The sequence below is a fragment of the Juglans microcarpa x Juglans regia genome, chromosome 5D (assembly GCF_004785595.1).
Source record: "Juglans microcarpa x Juglans regia isolate MS1-56 chromosome 5D, Jm3101_v1.0, whole genome shotgun sequence".
NCBI classification, from domain to species: domain Eukaryota; kingdom Viridiplantae; phylum Streptophyta; class Magnoliopsida; order Fagales; family Juglandaceae; genus Juglans; species Juglans microcarpa x Juglans regia.
The window spans coordinates 9,649,131-9,666,457 of NC_054602.1; the positions used below are offsets into that span (position 1 = coordinate 9,649,131).

Here is a 17,327-nt window from a genome sequence, read left to right on the forward strand (position 1 = left end):
CTGAAACTTTAGGTGCCATCACAGGGGTGCCATTAGCTAGGAACCAGTTGCACATCAGCCACCTTTTCTTTGCAGATGATAGCCTACTGTTTTGTAAGCCCAACCCTTTGGAATGGAGCAGATTATTGCACTTGATGGAAATATATGGGCAAGCATCTGATCAGAGGCTTAATAAAGAAAAAATCTCAATTTTCTTCAGCAAGAACACGAGGGCAAAAGTAAAGTATCTTGTCATACAAGTTGTTGGGGTCAAATCTACACAACCTTATAAAAATTATTTAGGCTTCCCAACTTTGGCTGGTAGGTCTGGATCAAAAAGATTCAAGAATATATTTGATAGGGTGCGAGACAGAATTAGCAATTGGAAAATGAAATACCTGTCCCAAGCTGGAAAAGAGATTCTCATCAAGATTGTTATCCAAGCCATCCCAACATACAACATAGGAGTATTCAAGATTTTCAAAAATATTTTAATGGAACTCAATAGATTAATGCAATAATATTGGTGGGGTCAGAAAACTGAAGAAAAGAGGATTCATTGGTGTTCTTGGAGACAGATGAGACAAGCTAAAGCAAGTGGTGGGCTTGGGTTCAGAGACCTTGAGCAGTTCAATCTAGCTATGCTAGCCATATAAGGATGGAGGCTGATTTAGAACCCTTTTTCTCTAGATGCAAAGGCCCTTTCAACATAGTACTTTCCTGATGGCAATTTCTTAAAAGCTGGTCTTAACAGAAACCATTCTCTCATTTGGAGAAGTATTATGGCTACTAGGGCTTTGCTTGAGGAGAGTTTATTTTGGCATATTAGGAATGGCTGCATTACTAAAATATGGTATGACAAGTGGCTGCCATGCCCAACATCTTTTAAAGTTTAAAGTCCAGTGAAAAATCTTAAACCAGAGACAATTGTGGTTGCTCTTATTGATCTAGTTACAAGTTCATGGAGGATGGAGCTAATTAATGAAACTTTCTCTGAAAAAGAAGCTACTACTATTAGTCAAATTCTTATTAGTCTTGCAATAGTTCTAACAGGATTTATTGAAGGTGTACAACAAATGACATCTTCTCTGTGAGAAGTGCTTACCACTTGCAGCTAGAGATCCAACAAAGGGCTCAGGGCCAACCATTTAACCCTGCTGGACAGAAGGAAAGATGGAATAGATTGTGAAAGTTGCCAATTCCTAATGCTAAGAAACTTTTCTTGTGGAAAGCTTGTAATAATGAACTACTTACAAATGCTAATTTGCTTAAAAAGAAGGTTGTAGCAGACTCGAGCTGCCTTATTAATTTTTAGCATGAAGAAAGTGTTGAACACGCTTTATGGGAATGTGAATCTGTGTGAAATGTATGGAGCCAATGTTCTATCCAGCTGCAGAAGAGAAGCATCAGGCAACAAACTTTTAAAGAGCTTATGATCAAAATACTTGATGAATTAGATGAGGAGGTATTGGAAGAGATGGCTATAGTGGCTTGGAGAATTTGGAAGAGAAGAAATGAGGTTGTCTTTCAGCAAGAATTCATCAGTCCTAACTCTCTACTAAAACAAGCCACACAAAAATTAGAGGAATTAAGACTGCTACACCATAAGAGCCCTGATATCCCATCGACAGACTCTGCAACTTTGGTCCAGTGGGAAACTTCTTCCAATAGTTATTATAAGATCAATTGAGATTCTGCAGTCGACAAACAACAATGCAAAATTGGCATAGGTACTATCATCTGAGACTGGGAGGGTAAGTTAATTGCCACAATGAGAATAAAAAGATCACTCTTTCCTGGCCCTTACTTGGCAGAAGCATATGCTGATCTTCAGTCTGTAATACTGGCATCAAATATTGGCTTAAAAAATATAGTTCTTGAAGGTGATGCTCTCAAGGTTGTGAATGATATTAAGGGGAAAGGAGATAATTGGGGCCAAACTGGTTTGATCATAACAGACGTGAAGAAGATTCTGAGCAGGTTTAAGTATTGGTCTGTACAACACACTAAGAGGGCAACTAATATGATAGCATATTGTCTTGCTAAGAAAGCTCTTGAGATGGTGTTCTTATTGAGCTAGAGGAAACTCCTAATTGTATTGCTACTCTGATATAGAGTTTGATTGAATAAAGTTAACTTCCTTTCAAAAAGAAAAAAAACAAGTTGAAACTTAAATTAAATTGTGGCTTATCTTTTGTAAAATATGATTGTTAGAATGAATCATTGTAATTTTAGGACGATTTAGGAAAGAGATAAATACAGTGTATAAATCTTGCTGTCGCCCATTTACGTTTTTGTGGCACTATCTTTTTCTCAATTCAGGTCCTAAAATTTTAATACAAGTCTTTTCACTATGGTGAAATTCTAGTAAGGAACCAAGTAATTCTTTTCATTCAACTTTCTTGTAATTTGGAACATTTTACGTACTGACAATTATTTTGGGTTTTTTTTAATATGCAGACTTCAACAATCTAAATATTACAAAATATTACACTATTGCTGAAGTTCAAAATTTGCTTTGCATCAGTTCTTTTATTTAGTGAACCAGACAGGAGCAGCCAGGTTTAGGAGGCTAATTTTCAGAATGTCAATGATCTGATACGAATTTTGGACCTCTAAAAATTGTTTAATATATTTATGATAAGGATATTTATGGGTTCACAGCCTCCTCAATGCCAAAGAAGAGAAAATCCACCCAAACCAGAGGCTGATGCTCTTAATCTAGATTGCCACCCAAATCAGCAAATTGATGTTACTTTCTGAAAGCATACACTGTTGATTTTTTTTTTTTTTTTCTCTCATAACTGTACGTTTGTAAACAGGCCTTTGAACCCCATAATTCTACCGAGAGAATCGCAGCTCAGAAAGCTCTACAACTTACAAGATAAGTGAAGAGGTTTTAGGGACAACAGTTCAAAAAAATGGAAAAGAAGTTGGTAAAAGCTGTTTTAATCAAATATCATGTACATACACTGACATGGTCAATACTTGCTTCACTTTGAGCCATAGGTTAAATGTGGAAAAATAAACGATCCATAAGTATATGAAAAAGATGATCTTAGAATACAATACAGATAATTGCGAAATTGAAAGGAGAAGGGGTGGGGTGGGGTGGGTGGATGTGGCGTGGCGGGGCGGGGCGGGGGGCCACTGATAAGATATGGTTCAAGGCCTGGCAACACATACAGCTGATGAGAGTGAGCCATTTACAGCATATCAAAGAGCACGAATCAACCCAGAAAACCAATTAAACATTGGCATATCAGTAAATCTGTGTAAACATTGGCATATCAGCAAATCTGTGTAAATCAATGCACCCAAAATTCCTAGATTTGTTAAAAGGAACCGAAATAATTCACCCAGCTGCTGGGTGGCAGTATCAAAGCTTTCAGTCTCTGGTTTTTCCTACAGTCAATGTAATTGTAACATCATCCAGACTTGTCCAACAATTAATCTATGCCCGTGGATAATTCTTTTTTGTTTTCTCGTCCTGCAACACTGGAAAATGAAAAAAAAAATCAATCAACCATCACCCAGAGTAAGAGGCGCTGATAAATTAAAGGTGTTCAAGTGTTGACCAAAAAAGTCAAGAAAAGCCATTGGCTAGTAGGAATCATTATCAAGAAATGTGCTCTGGAAGTTAGACTTCAAGGAAAATGAGTTTTATGAAGATTTACGAGAAATCTTGTGTGATTAACATACCCTGAGCCAATTAAAGAACCATAAAGCTATCAACGGGTGGTTTGGAATATATTTTGCAATCGAATTAAAGAAAACAATATGAAAGCTTAACTATTAAAATAACAACTACGCAACTAGTTCTGGATACATGCTCTGAATTCCATAACGGAATGTTGCCAAACAGAGCTATTGTCATCATTACGCTAATTCAAGGCAAAAACTTTCTGAAAACTCATAAAATGTCATGCCCCTTCGATAAACTCAAATGCACATGCTTCACTTCTCCTGGGCTTCCAATCCCTCAGATTTTGAAGGATAGGACCATTTATCTATGTATTCAAAGGTTTCCATGAGCATGATAAAGCACTAGACCGTACCCTTCCGAAAGTGAATCCATTTGAAGTTTTAAATTTTAACACTCTAACCTGTCATTTCTTTCATTGATGGAAACCGTATATACATGTTCTGCGAAACCATTTTTGATCTTCTGCAACTGTATCTCAATAGGGGGGATAAGATTCTATTTGATTGTTCTAAAGCCAATTACATGCATTGATGGTTATCACTAGACGTGAGGGTCAATAAAAAATTAACAATAATTTTGTTAACTTACATTTCTACAATCAAGAACCTGTTAAGAAAAGCTAAGAAAACATCATTTGTGCACATGACCAAGTAAAAGGTTCCCTCTCTTCAATAGCCAATGACAGACGATTGTCCTGAAATGTGATACCAAAAAAATATTGAAGTAGTTAATCTCATAAAAAAAAAAAAACAAAAAACAAAAACGACCAATAATGCATCATAAAAATAACTATTGGTCTAAGAATATCAAACAGTTAATAGCCATTACCATTCTACCAACTTCGTTTATATTCACCTTTAACATTAATAGGTCATACAAGTTTTGGTTCATCATTGCTTATCAGCTGCAGCTCTCCACACGGTAGCTTCTGTTCCACTGGAGTAAATCTACTATGCTTAGAAACAAAATCATGGAAAACAAAGGGTATTGGCTATGCATTGAGACAAATTCACGGAAAGCAAAAGGAGTTGTTGAAAACTGTATACGCAAGTCTTTTATATAGTTGCAAGCAAACATAATTATGTAGATTTTCCTATACCTTCTGTGGCACTTCTGTGGTCTTGATCACTAGCCTCTCTTGTAGCAGAATTTACAGAATTGTTGAATGTGCGAGCAAGACGCTTGACACGATTCAAACGTAAACTTTGTGGCGATATACCAGAATCAGAACGTCCAACTTGCAAACCTATAATATGGAGAAGGAACTCTATATAAGTTCTTTTCCAATCCAATTAATAATCCACCTTGAGATAATCAATAAATTTTGAACACCACGATATAACATTTTCTCCAACGTTTTTTAAAAAATATTTACCATAAATTATGAGCGCACAAACCAAAAATTCTTAGGATTATCAATATCAATATGTAAAATTAAATCAAATAACTTACAGTTACTAGCAACATCCCGTTTGGTTATGACTGCCTCCAACATTTGGTGGTTGCCACCAAGCTCACCCATAGAATTATTCAATGATCTTGCAAGATGTCTTATATGACTTAGCCGTAGCCTTCTTGGAAAATTAGTTCCTTTGTGGGCTAGAGCTTCCAAACCTATAGAAGTAGTTGCAGAAGTATTGTGAAAATGCAATCAGTTTCATGCAGAAGCAACGCCTATGCATGTATCTTTCCAAGGACTAAACATGTCCCAAAGTCATGCATAAATACTCACCCTCGGACTCTTTGCAGTCAAAAGTTAGGTTTTCTTCACCTTTATTAGTTCCAACATGAGTGACACCATTGCACTTGACACTCAGTCCTGAAAAAGAAGTTACTGCTTGATGTTCATCGCTTGTGATTGTTTCACCTCTACTCACCATACCCGCTTGTCCAGTTTGAGAACCTGACCTTGCACTTTCAGCTCTTAGTCTTCTCAATTGATAGTTTCTACGACGCCTGGCAAGATGTTTCTCCCTCTGCTCAAGCGTCATTGACTGTCTTCTTTGCCTGTCCCGCATCCGGCGCCTTTCTCTTTCCTGCTCCCGTTGCATTCTGCGCAGCTCAGACCTTTCTGATACCTCTTCCATACCCAGACTTGAAAACTTGAGAAGTTCCACAAATTCGCCTCACATTCAGGTCCCTATTCTGAGTTCATCCCCCAAAACACACACAATACACAAGAGAATGAGTATTTCCCAAATCCCTCTGAACCTTCAAAATTCAACAGCTCCAACGCCAAACAGATAAGTAACAAGCGTGGCAAAAACCTTAAGCATACCCAAAATTATGGCGATCCAAGAACACAAATACATGATTACAGAACTTTTATTTGTCTATAAACTTCCAAATTCGAAAAAGAAAAGAAACACTGAACCCAATTGACCTTAACCATATTTCAAGCAAACAAAGCCATCTCCCATTAACATAACCACAATAATAAACACAGCATTTCTAGAAAAACATTAAAAAAAAAAAAAAAACAGTTTTAAATGTCAAGAAGTGTAATTATATTCGCTTCATTTTCTCAAAGATAATAATCAAAAGGAATTTTTTATCGATAAAAAGCAACAAAAAACCTACCAACGATTCAACAAGTTCCAAATTCTGGCCTTTCGCCCCCGAACCCCATTTACAACACTAATAAAAAAGATAAACAAAACCAAAAAATAATCTTTAAACAAAAAAATTAAGGGGACATTTTGTTTGTTGAAAATTTGATCAAGCAAAAACAAAAAGGCTTCAGCTTAAGAATTGTTCCGTTTTATAAAACAGATATTTTGGGGGGATCGAAAAGAGAATCGAGCTGTTGTACCTCCGACTTCTCCGACTGTGGCCTTTGGTAGTCGGCGACCGAGCAATTTGCATCGTCATATGAATCTCATTGAACAGAGCCTGTACGTTTCGCGGACCTTTTGTAACCGATTCATCCGCTATTTTCGCCTAATCAGTGATCGACACCTAATTTCGCGTCTGATTAGGGGGGAGAATTTCGTGAAATGCCAATTTAAGTGCGTTTCATTTCATCGGCGAACAATAAATACGAGTACTTTTAACTTTATCCACATTACCGTCCTGCCGAAAGTTAGAAACGTATCAACTACGTCTTTTTTGGAACGAGGTTCGAATCGTGTTAATCGGTCGAATTCGTATCGATATGTACATCATATTTAATGAATCAATCTGAACACGACTGCTTAAAAATTTTGTATCAAAATTTTAAATCTTAAATCGACTCATTAAAATAATAAATTGGCACAACATAGTTTATTTTGACTCGTTATTGAATACAAAATAAATTGATCCGATCTGTTTCAACTCGTTTACGTTAATACGTTGAACAAATCCATTTCAATATGTTTGATTTGATTAATTTGATATAAATATTAAAATATAAACAATATTTATAAAAAATAAAAAATTAGCTACAAGTCCAATATTACAATTTAAATAATAAAAATACCGACATTAAAATTTCAATAGTACTAAATATAATAAATACACAATTACACAAATATGATAAACATACATTGTAATAATGCTAAAGTTACAATCTCAAATATAAAAAACATACATTGTAAAATATTAATGTTACAATTCCAAATATGATATAAATGTAAATTTAACGTTTTTAACGAGTCATGACATGTTATAATGGATTAACCCATTATTGATCTATTAAGCAATCATGTCTTAACGAGTCAATCCGTTTTGACCCGAACTCTTTAAGGCCAAACTCAAACCCGTTTTTATTGTGTCGTATTCGTGTTGGATTAATGGGTCGTATCACATATTGCCACCCTAGTTTTCTCCTAGATTCGGTCCTTTCCTAAGTTTTCTTTTGGGCAAAATTTTTGTCCAAAATTAGAAGTGTAAATCGGTCTGGTCTGATGGGAGATGATTTTTTATCCATCATTTTTTTGGACCGGATCGGACCGATCACCCTAGTAGACCAGATCAAAGTGGTAGCAATCGGTTTGTTTGGTTTGGCTCAGTTATTTTGTTTCATCATTTTTTTTCAAATAAATTGATAAAAAAAATTATTAAAATTATTAAAATTAAAATTAAGTAAATTTTTAATATGGATTATGCAACCAACTCATTAAAAAAGTATTTCACTATAATTATTTTTATGATGTTGATAGTTACTACTTACTAACTTAGACTCTACTCTTTAGTATGCATAATTATTAATAATGTCAGTGTCTTACATTTTATATATGGTTAATGTATATCAAATAATTTTATTGTACATAGATCATTCATTCTTGCTTGCAACTTAGGTATTTAAAAAAATTACCTAATTAGTATTATTTTAATTAAGTGTAAATATTAATGTTTTGAGTATCGTATTGTACCAACTGGTATGACAATAATTTACCATGCCGGAACAGTAACCGGCACGGGAGAGGTGTGTGTTTTGTACCGGGCCAAATACTGGCTAGTTTTTTATGCGTTCCGGTCAATTTCAACCAGTTTTAGGTGTACCGGCCAAAACTAATAAATTTTTGTGATTAATGTAAAAATTCTGAATTTTTCGTTATTTTCACTATAATTCTCACATCTGAAAATTATTTTCTTAACTTTTTTTAATCTTATTTTCTCGAGGATTGAAAATCAAATCTCTACTCTCCTTTTTGTGATGAAGATGAATGATTATTTTTTTTAATAGTTGCAATAAGAACTTAGAGGTATTATTGAGTTTTATAAATATGTGCTATAATTTTTTAAAACTTGCATTGATGTTATTTTGAAATATAATTTATACGTATATAATTAATTTATCTATATATAGACTATCTCAAAATGGTACCTATACCAAAATATTTTATTTTAATGCCTTAACCGAAACGCTATTTAAAATTTTGGTAAATAATAGAGTATATATGAATGTATCTACATATAATGATGTAAATTATCATATGATTTATGATATATTATTAATTTATAACATATATTATTTAACATTTTATATAGTCAATGATAATAGATTAGATAAAAATTATATAATTAATTAATACAACTATTATATAAAATAATATATTATATATATAAAAATATTTTTAAAAAAATAAATATAGTTAAGTTGGTTTCGGTCTGGTTCGGTCCAAAAATCACATACCCTGGGACTAGATCGAAGCCCATTCGATCCATCATCTATGGTACCGAAACTGACCACTTACATGAGTTTAGGTCTGGTCCGGACCAAACTAATCAGTTCAATTGATTTTTTTTGGTCCAAACCGAAACTTCTTCACCCCTAGGCAAAATGCAAAATATAGAGAAGGGAATATCATCGGAGAAAAGAATAAAGAGTATCGTTCGAAAATGATCGAAATTCTAAAAAGCTATAGGTAATATATAAAACTCCAATAATATGAAGCTAAAATTCCTAAATCAGCCTTCATGAGATTTCTCTACCTTTTACTTTTGTGTAATTAATAATTATGGCTCCCAAAAAATGGTCTTTCATACAGTAGAACAGGCCTAATCTGGATAGAGATGATTTCATCTCATCTCATTTAATCTCATTTTAATATCTAAATATTATAAATACAAACACTTTTTAATTTTAAATCTTTAATTTTTTCATCTAATCATTACCTAATTATTATAACTTTTACAAACTTCCAAACAAAGCACAAAAAAAAAAAAAATCCATTTTTTCAAATCCCAAAACAAAATAATATTAAAAAAATAATATTTTAACAATATTTTAAATTTATAATATTTTTATTCAACTTTTTTTCTCTCATTTTTCAAAATTACATAAAATATTTTAACTCAAACCATTTCTAATTCATCTCATCTCAACTCAAATATCTCATTTCTATTCACAAACTATTTCAACTCATCTCATCTTAACTCACTATCCAAACCTTACTTATTTTCATAAATTGATTTAGGTAGGATGTTTTTAACTTTACTTGTTATCTTGGTTATTTGGTTTTGGGTGGTTTTAGGGGTATTTTGTTGTATGTATTTTTTTTATTGGCACCGGGTGTCCAGAACAACGTCCCAGCTAATCTCGGGGGTGCATAAACCCTAGACAATGAGTTTTTCATAAGGGCACCTTGAATAATTTAAGGAAAAAATCAGAATTTTTTGAGATTCGAAACTTGACTTTGGAGGGAGTATACCACCAAAATTAAGGTATTTACCATTTGAGGCAACCACAGGATTTTGCAGTATATTCTTTGTGCCATATAAAGGAAATTTTGTTAAGTGTGACCTGTTGGTGATGGAAGATCCAAGAAAAGAGTGATTATGCCATGTCTCTTTGGGTCCCGAGTCATGATCATATTATTATTTTTCTCTCGGTTGTGCAGAGACTTGATCATGGGGGTCATAAGTAGGGGGGAAAGGATGCAAGGGGAAGTGCTTTGAATGGAAATGATTCTAGCTTGATTTTGGAAAGAGGCCCATTTGGTGTAGTTCTTGCATTTATGTGATTTTTTCAGACCTTTTAGGAGTCAGTTTATGAAGTTCATCATTATATCTTTAATGAGTGGGGCAATATTTGACTTTTTTTATTGAAGGAGTCTTCTTCTAAAATGATGTGATTTCTTCCCAAGGTATGTACTTTCACCTTGAGTTGATTCGTCGTCCGACTGGCTTTTGCACTGACGTGAATAAATTAGAGGGTATGGAGAATGTCATGGAGAAAAAAAATACACGTTCATACTAATGTTAAATCCACGTTCAAACTACATGGTGAAAAGCATCCTCTAATGAAGGCTGCCTGGGATCATAAAGCTTATCTGACCAAGCTGATTCCGTGCTCCTATGGTCGTGGATTGCTACCATTTTGGAACAGCTAGTATATGCATGGTCTGTTTGTAATCAGCTCAGGCAGCATGAACTCACTGATCGAAGCATGGAAAAGTCTCTACCATTAATTCAATTTTATTATCTACGCACTAAAGCCACAAGCTAAATGTAGACCTGTCACTATGGCAGCCAAAAGGAAGAACACGTCAAGTGCAGTATAATGAGACATATTTTCTTTCAGTTTTAGCGGACTTGTACAATGAATTCAGAGAGATTCAGCTTTATGCCCTAAAATAGGTGTTCTTGGAAGACTGCCACTCTCGATTCTATAAAACTACACAAACTACTCTCTCGTGCTACAGAAGTCAAGAAAAGAGAGAATGAAGATTTACATGATTTTTCTGAGCAATCATTGTTACCGCCAGGCAGAGGAGGTAACCATAGTTCTGTTCTTCCAACCAAGGTAGAGAGCCCCACCGCTCTCCGCGAGTCTATAATTCTCATTATAGATTCCAAGTAGATCTATAACAGCATTAGCCACAGAAGAACTCAATGGGTATCCAGTGAAACCCGCCATTGAAAGTCTTGACCTCCATTTTCCCAGAAGTTCGTGACGCTCCACCCTCTCAGCATCCTCACAAGCTACCATATTTACTATGTCACGAGCCACACAGTTCTCTTCTGCACGGATCCGCCGCTTATCATCTCTTGGGTGCTGAGCTGCATCAATCGATTCAAACATGGCTGTATAATATTCCATTGTCTCTTTGAACCTTGGGAAAAATGGGGAAGTGTTGGTGTTGGACTCTTGCTCAATAAGAGTCACAACCTTCGGTGACAAACTTTTGACCAGCCTCAATAGTCTGTCCCTGTGATTCTGTGTGCTCACACTCTCGTCTGGCATGTGGTGCAACACGTATGGGAAATTAACAGCCAGGGCTTCCCCAGGTCGAACACTCAGATTTTCTAGCTCAACCTCACAACCGGACATGGGAGCAGCATGAAACTCGAGTGGTACTTGGCATGACTTAGCAAATGCTAACAGCTTCTGCCCTACAATATCAAGTCCCCCACCTCGAGCATGAGCTGATTGGGAATCATCAACACCGGTGATGCGGAGGGCAAGGGGAGGTCCACCAGGCCGACGTGCAAGCGCCTGGATGAGGAGCATCCACTGACTGCCCTGTGCAATCTGGAAATCAATTATGTGGATTATGCGCTCATTTGCCATAACTTCCCCAATGACAGCATTTGCTGACATGTAAGCAAACTTCCAGTAGGGGCAAATCTCATAGAGGATAGACATGTATGACATTAGTTCTGAGCTTGTTGGTTCCTCGCACTTCAAGGATTTGTAGATTACACTCCCTGAGCGTTCTAACCTTGCTCTAAGCCCTTCCAACATGTAAGCACCCAAACGTTGGATAGGATCTCCAGACACAGATACCTTCTTCTCCAGCACTTTCATTAGAGCAACCGCAGTTGATACATCATTATTGGATACTGCTTCTGCACAGCAAATGAGCACCTCTCTCAGGTCTAACCTAGGGATCATTTCAACCAATTGATCCAAATCCCACCTTGATGTGGAAGTGACTTGGTGGATTCCACTATCAAGAGAGTTATAGCAGCTGTTGCCAATATCTGGTTCAGAACCCAGCAAAACAATTTCGATTTCCCGTAGCTTGTGCCTCATTTCATTTCCGTTATCAGCAACAGAAGAGCCACTTGCTGGCGACCCATAGTTGTTTTCAGGAGAACGATGTGGATCAGACATATATGACTGAGAAACTTGTGGGGAAAAGGGACTTCTATTAGACAAGCCACTAGAAACAGACGGGGAATCACAGACAATGTAACCACCAGTAGCTGGAGATGACTCCAAGGTGAAGTATTGTTCGGGTTCAAAGGAAACACTTGTTCCTCGGTTGCCCATATCTGCGGAGACATTGTTTTCTAAAATCTGAAAATGAGACAAACGATAGGGATCTTGCAAAGGCTGATGGTACAACCCTTGAAAACTGGCTGAACTATGGTGCTCCTGGGATGTTTGCATCTGTAAATGATATGTCACCAACTTATACAAGAAACAAATGTAAGATTTCTGGTGGCACTATAAGTGTTTCCAGGACTTGGTTACATCAGTCATTCATCAAAACATGACAGTCACAGAATACATGGCAAGACTTGATAAACACATAGATTATTTGCTCGTCAGGAACAGCCTCAGTCACCGAATACTTCTGCTAGAGCAAGAGGTAAATTTTCATACCATATTATCTGCAAAAGAGGAAATTGATTAAACATGATTGCAACATCAATATTGAAGGACAAAAGAACCAAAAAAGCTGTTCAAGAAAAAAGTAATCAAGGATCAAAAGAAAGGTAACATACAGAAAATGATGAAACCAGTAAGCAACCAAGTCAATAAGCTATTTTTTTTTTCCCTTCTCTTTTTTGACAAGAAACAAATCAAGCAACTATGGTGCTGTAAAGGAGTTAAAAAGGAGCAAATCACCCAAGGGCAACGATTCAAGAAAAGGAGATGGCAGTTTTATTTACTGTAAAATATTAAAGAGAGTAATTGATGTACTACCCAGAAAAGGGGAACATTTGGGTCAGTGAACTTTGTATCTGCTGTGCATGCAACATATGTTAACAGTAATATCATGGACATCTGGTTTGAGTTACTGAAAAGTCTTAATACTGACTCAAATGCAATATCCAGGCGCTTTTGTTATAAAGCATGCAGCACATAGCTCTCTTTTGTTCTGCCTATTAATTTAATAAAGCTTTGAAAAATAAAAGGCCCACAACAATTAATATCGTCTGTGAAGTCACTCAAACAGCTGTGCATTAGACAAACATGTATAATCACTGCTTATGCAATACAGAAGACAATTATAGAGACCAAAAAATATGAATAAATTAAGAACACAAAGTACAAGATTAAAATTCAACTTTAAGTTGATCATGAGTGATAAATTGTTGTAATCGAAAGCAGGGAGGAAAATTTGTAACACCCAGTTGTGATTTAAGATATGAGATATACAGTTTCTATGACCCAGCAGCTGAGTCACCACCTCCGTCGCCTCTGCCTCCGCCCTTATGCTTGTTCTTAGACTTCTTATGGCCAAAAGCCTCTCCAACGAAATTATACCTTGGACAGAAACTGGGCCAGAAATGAATACATTGCAACTGGGCCATTTAAGTGCCAAGATAAATAAATGCTCATGCACCATGAGCACTTGGCTCTCATTTCCTGCTCAGACTCTATATGCCCTGGTTCAAGCCCTCTCTAGACTTTCAGTCCCATTGATGATCATGTATAATTGCCAGGCCAACCCCTCCCTAGAAGTTTAAGCAACCATTCATGATCATGGTTATTAAATCACATTGCTAGTAGGTTGTTTGACTCTTTTTTTCCAATCTTCATAAAAAGATACGATGGCAACTTACACCTCAAGGTCTTCACCTTGTTTCTTTTCTCTTCTTTTGATTTTGTGGCTGGGTAGTCAAGTATTTGCTAGGAGTTGCTAAGAGCAACTAAACATTTGAGCAAGAAGTCGCCAATGAATATAGGTAATAGGATAAATACAATTGAGATTGACTTAGCTGGTGTAGATGATAGACTGTCCCTAGAATGGGCAGAAAATTGAAAATCGATAACCCAAACTGAAGAAAAAGGGTAGAAAATGGATTTAGTTTTGTGGAACATCTATCCAAAGAAGATCATTTCTACGCACGAGACAGTTTCTGACACCTACTTAACAGAATATTATAAAACTTATGGATCAGAAGATAAAGCGTAACTGTTGCTCCATAGAAATCTCCAACAACTAAGCCAAAATCTACAACTGTGATAACTTCAAATCTGCCTTACACCTTCAAACCGTAGTCACTAGTTTCCAACATATTACGCAAGGTACTAGATAGAAATTTGAGCAGATCCAACACATGCATCTTGATTCACTTGATCTCACACATAAACAACACCTACAACCTATATGTTTTACACCTCTCTCAGTAACTTTGTAAGTTGAGAATAAAACAATAGAATGACAACGCTGATTAAATCTACTCCATTAACCTAACTATCAAATGACCGTAAATGAAATCTAACCTGTTTTAGTATACAATAAACAATGAATTGGGCATCAGTGAGTGCATATATGTCGGTGAGTTCAAGAGTTTAATGTAAAAGAATAAAATCTCACCATAGAAATCTCTATATACGTCTATTCTCCATCCTATGAAAAACACACCTTTTACTTTTAACATAAAAGTAACCTTAAGAGTGAGGAAGTACAGATGAATTGAATGTAAAAGAACAGAAAGGGGAAAAAACGACCTTGGATGACAAAGAACGGAAATCAGATATAACATCTAGGAAAAGTTATGTAATACTTCCATCTCCAAGTTCAGAAGTTATCAAGTTTGAAAAGAAATTGATTTAAAAGAAAAAAAAAGTTTGAAAAGAAATTGGAATTTCTTTTATTCGAGTCAAACAAAATGAGTCCATTGCTAGATCCACCTCATTTGCGAACCAAAAAGTTTCAATTTTTCGCTAAGAAACATATAACAATCTCAAAGCGATCAAAATCTCCTCAAAAGAGCAAGCATGCTTTTCACACACTTAGAATTCCATGATAATATGGAAGATTAGCCATCACAGAATTTTCAATAAAGGAACTAATTTTTTTTTTTTTTCAAATTTCCGCCAATAATACAATATATGAAAACAAATAAGGATGAGAAAAAACGCAAATTAGATATTCAAACCAACAGAAAACGAGAAAAAGATCCATCTTTACAAATTCAAATACAAATCCACACACCCAAATCACGAAACATCAATAAAAAGTGAATAAAAAAATTCAATTCAAAGTCGGAAACAACAATAACCCATGCCCACAAGGATCCAAAAACGACCCAGAAATATCTGTAGCCAACCAATCGAAATACTTAAAAAATAACCCAAAAACCCACACCGAAAGCAACACCAATATCAGATATTTATCACAAATCAACGAGTATTTAGCAACTATCCATACCTTAGATATTAACCCCAAAATCTCAGCCGAGCCTCTCGCTTTGTCTCTTACGGATCACTCAGTCAACACCACAGAATGAGCAGCTCTGTCGCCTCGTGTAATAATACTAATGCATCTGGAGAGTTTATAGAAGGATTATAGAACATCAGCATAACAAGTGCCCTCCACTGTTCTTCTAATGACAATATTGCCACCTCAGAAAATGATGGGGCTTTAAACCATGTTGTAAGCGAGTGACCTTTTGTTTATTTATTAACTTTATTCACAACCTGCGGTCGCCTGAATACTCTCGTGCCCGGTGAGGTTGACCACTGTACTTTGTAGACTTTCGAGCACAAAACTTAGGAACCTTCCTGGGCGGTTATCCTCCATCGTTTTGTTTCTCAATTGCATTAATGGACTTCATTTTATATAACAAAAAAGATCAACTAATCCTTCCAAGAAAAAAAATATAAAGATAAACTAAGATTATGTTTGGATATTAAGAATATTACAAATTATCTGTAAATAGTAATAAACTGTTTATAAATAATAGTGAACTAATATGAATAATAATAAAATAATATGAGAATACTTCTCAAACATAACCTAATACAAATGCTAAGAATTAAAAAGGGATTTTTTTTTTGCTTCTTATCCAAATGGTGAGCCTCCTTCTAAACATGGATTGCCAATGACCGATGAAAAATACCGTCAAATATTACATGTGCAAAGCCCCGACTCAATTAAAAAAAAGTAAATAAATTTGTGTTGAAAACTTCAAATTTCTCTAATGGACCAATCGACCATATATAGTTTAAGCTAGGCTCACTTTCATTTGATGCACGTGATGAATTTGATTATATATTGCATTTAATGACATAGTTTAATAGATGATTGACACATAAGACTGTAAAATAAAACTGAATTATTTGAATAACTTTCGTGAGCGTTTTAATAATGAAACATGATCATGAGACTTAAATTATGTTTCTTTTCTAACAATCTTAAGATGATCTATTAATGAGTCATGAAGTTAAAAGATCAGTTGTACGTACGTACGCTAGCTCGATCTTTTTGAAACATTCTTACACTCAAATTAACTCAAGTACTACTCATTGCAGCGCACCCCAGATATTAAAAAGTCAGTCAAGAGTTAATTACGTGAGCAGACAAGATTTCTCAATAATATATATGGTCAAAAGGAAATATTTGAGGTATACCAATATTAATATTCTAAAATAGATGTATTTTCAATTCATTATTCTGTACAATTAAATACAACATGTGTTTTTTTTTAAAAAAAAAATACAACATGTGTTTAATAACTAAATATTTACAATTATGTTTCAATTTGCAGGATTTTTTTATGGGCATTAATTATCTAATTCCATTAATGACAGTAAAGTAGTTTGCCGTTTGGTACACGATCGGGTTCAGCCACACAAATGGAAATCCCTAAAATAGAAAAAGTCAATTCAAAACAGTAATTTAAAATCATTCTGAAAAGATATATATATCCGATCGAGCCTTTTACGCCCTGATCATCATCATGCAGATCAAATCATCATATATTTGGGATTAATTCACGTGAGATCAGCCATGCATGCTTGCATACAAGCTGTTTAATTCCACCAAACAACATCTTGCACTTCAAATCTTAGGTACTTTACGTTTAATTTATTTCATAACACTTTTCAATTCATTTCATTTAATCAAGATAATTTTTTTTTAATTTTTATAAAAAATAAAATAAATAATTTAATTTTTTAAATTTTAAAATAAAAGTAATATTAAAAAAATATTTTATAATAATATTTTATTTAATTTTTAATTTTTAT

At 34.9% G+C, this 17,327-nt stretch overlaps 2 protein-coding genes across 14 annotated transcripts; both read right to left on the reverse strand.

Moving 5' to 3' along the window:
- Window positions 1–3,286: 3,286 nt before the first annotated feature.
- On the reverse strand, window positions 3,287–6,754 carry LOC121266207. 11 transcript variants are annotated; one of them, XM_041169973.1, is made up of 7 exons: window positions 6,498–6,754; window positions 5,418–5,843; window positions 5,138–5,299; window positions 4,785–4,931; window positions 4,541–4,635; window positions 4,274–4,379; window positions 3,287–3,477 (listed from the first exon to the last, which is right to left on the reverse strand). In XM_041169973.1, the coding sequence occupies exons 2-5, from the start codon at window positions 5,770–5,772 to the stop codon at window positions 4,586–4,588; spliced, it is 714 nt and encodes a 237-aa protein (XP_041025907.1). In that variant the 5' UTR covers window positions 5,773–5,843; window positions 6,498–6,754; the 3' UTR covers window positions 3,287–3,477; window positions 4,274–4,379; window positions 4,541–4,585. The 11 variants fall into 11 exon arrangements, with proteins under 11 accessions (XP_041025907.1, XP_041025908.1, XP_041025905.1 ...); XM_041169974.1 differs by having other exon boundaries at window positions 4,514–4,635; XM_041169971.1 differs by having other exon boundaries at window positions 4,514–4,621; window positions 6,498–6,753.
- A 3,910-nt stretch (window positions 6,755–10,664) lies between these two features.
- Window positions 10,665–15,661, reverse strand: LOC121266468 (scarecrow-like protein 13). Of its 3 annotated transcripts, XM_041170296.1 has the most exons (3): window positions 15,508–15,609; window positions 12,848–12,941; window positions 10,665–12,733 (listed from the first exon to the last, which is right to left on the reverse strand). In XM_041170296.1, exon 3 carries the CDS (start codon window positions 12,507–12,509, stop codon window positions 10,869–10,871), a length of 1,641 nt encoding a protein of 546 aa, XP_041026230.1. In that variant the 5' UTR covers window positions 12,510–12,733; window positions 12,848–12,941; window positions 15,508–15,609; the 3' UTR covers window positions 10,665–10,868. The 3 variants fall into 3 exon arrangements, with proteins under 3 accessions (XP_041026230.1, XP_041026228.1, XP_041026229.1); XM_041170294.1 differs by lacking the exon at window positions 12,848–12,941 and having other exon boundaries at window positions 15,508–15,661; XM_041170295.1 differs by lacking the exon at window positions 15,508–15,609 and having other exon boundaries at window positions 12,848–14,458.
- Window positions 15,662–17,327: the final 1,666 nt, after the last annotated feature.

Bases quoted from the DNA above. Each gene is read 5' to 3' on its own strand.
- LOC121266207 (XM_041169969.1), bottom strand. From the start codon at position 5,772: ATGGAAGAGGTATCAGAAAGGTCTGAGCTGCGCAGAATGCAACGGGAG. The intron at 5,300-5,417 runs GTGAGTATTTAT...CTACTTCTATAG, and splicing joins TGACTGCAAAGAGTCCGAGG to GTTTGGAAGCTCTAGCCCAC. The intron at 4,622-4,784 runs GTATAGGAAAAT...GATTTACTCCAG, and splicing joins CCACAGAAGTGCCACAGAAG to TGGAACAGAAGCTACCGTGT.
- LOC121266468 (XM_041170294.1), bottom strand. From the start codon at position 12,509: ATGCAAACATCCCAGGAGCACCATAGTTCAGCCAGTTTTCAAGGGTTG.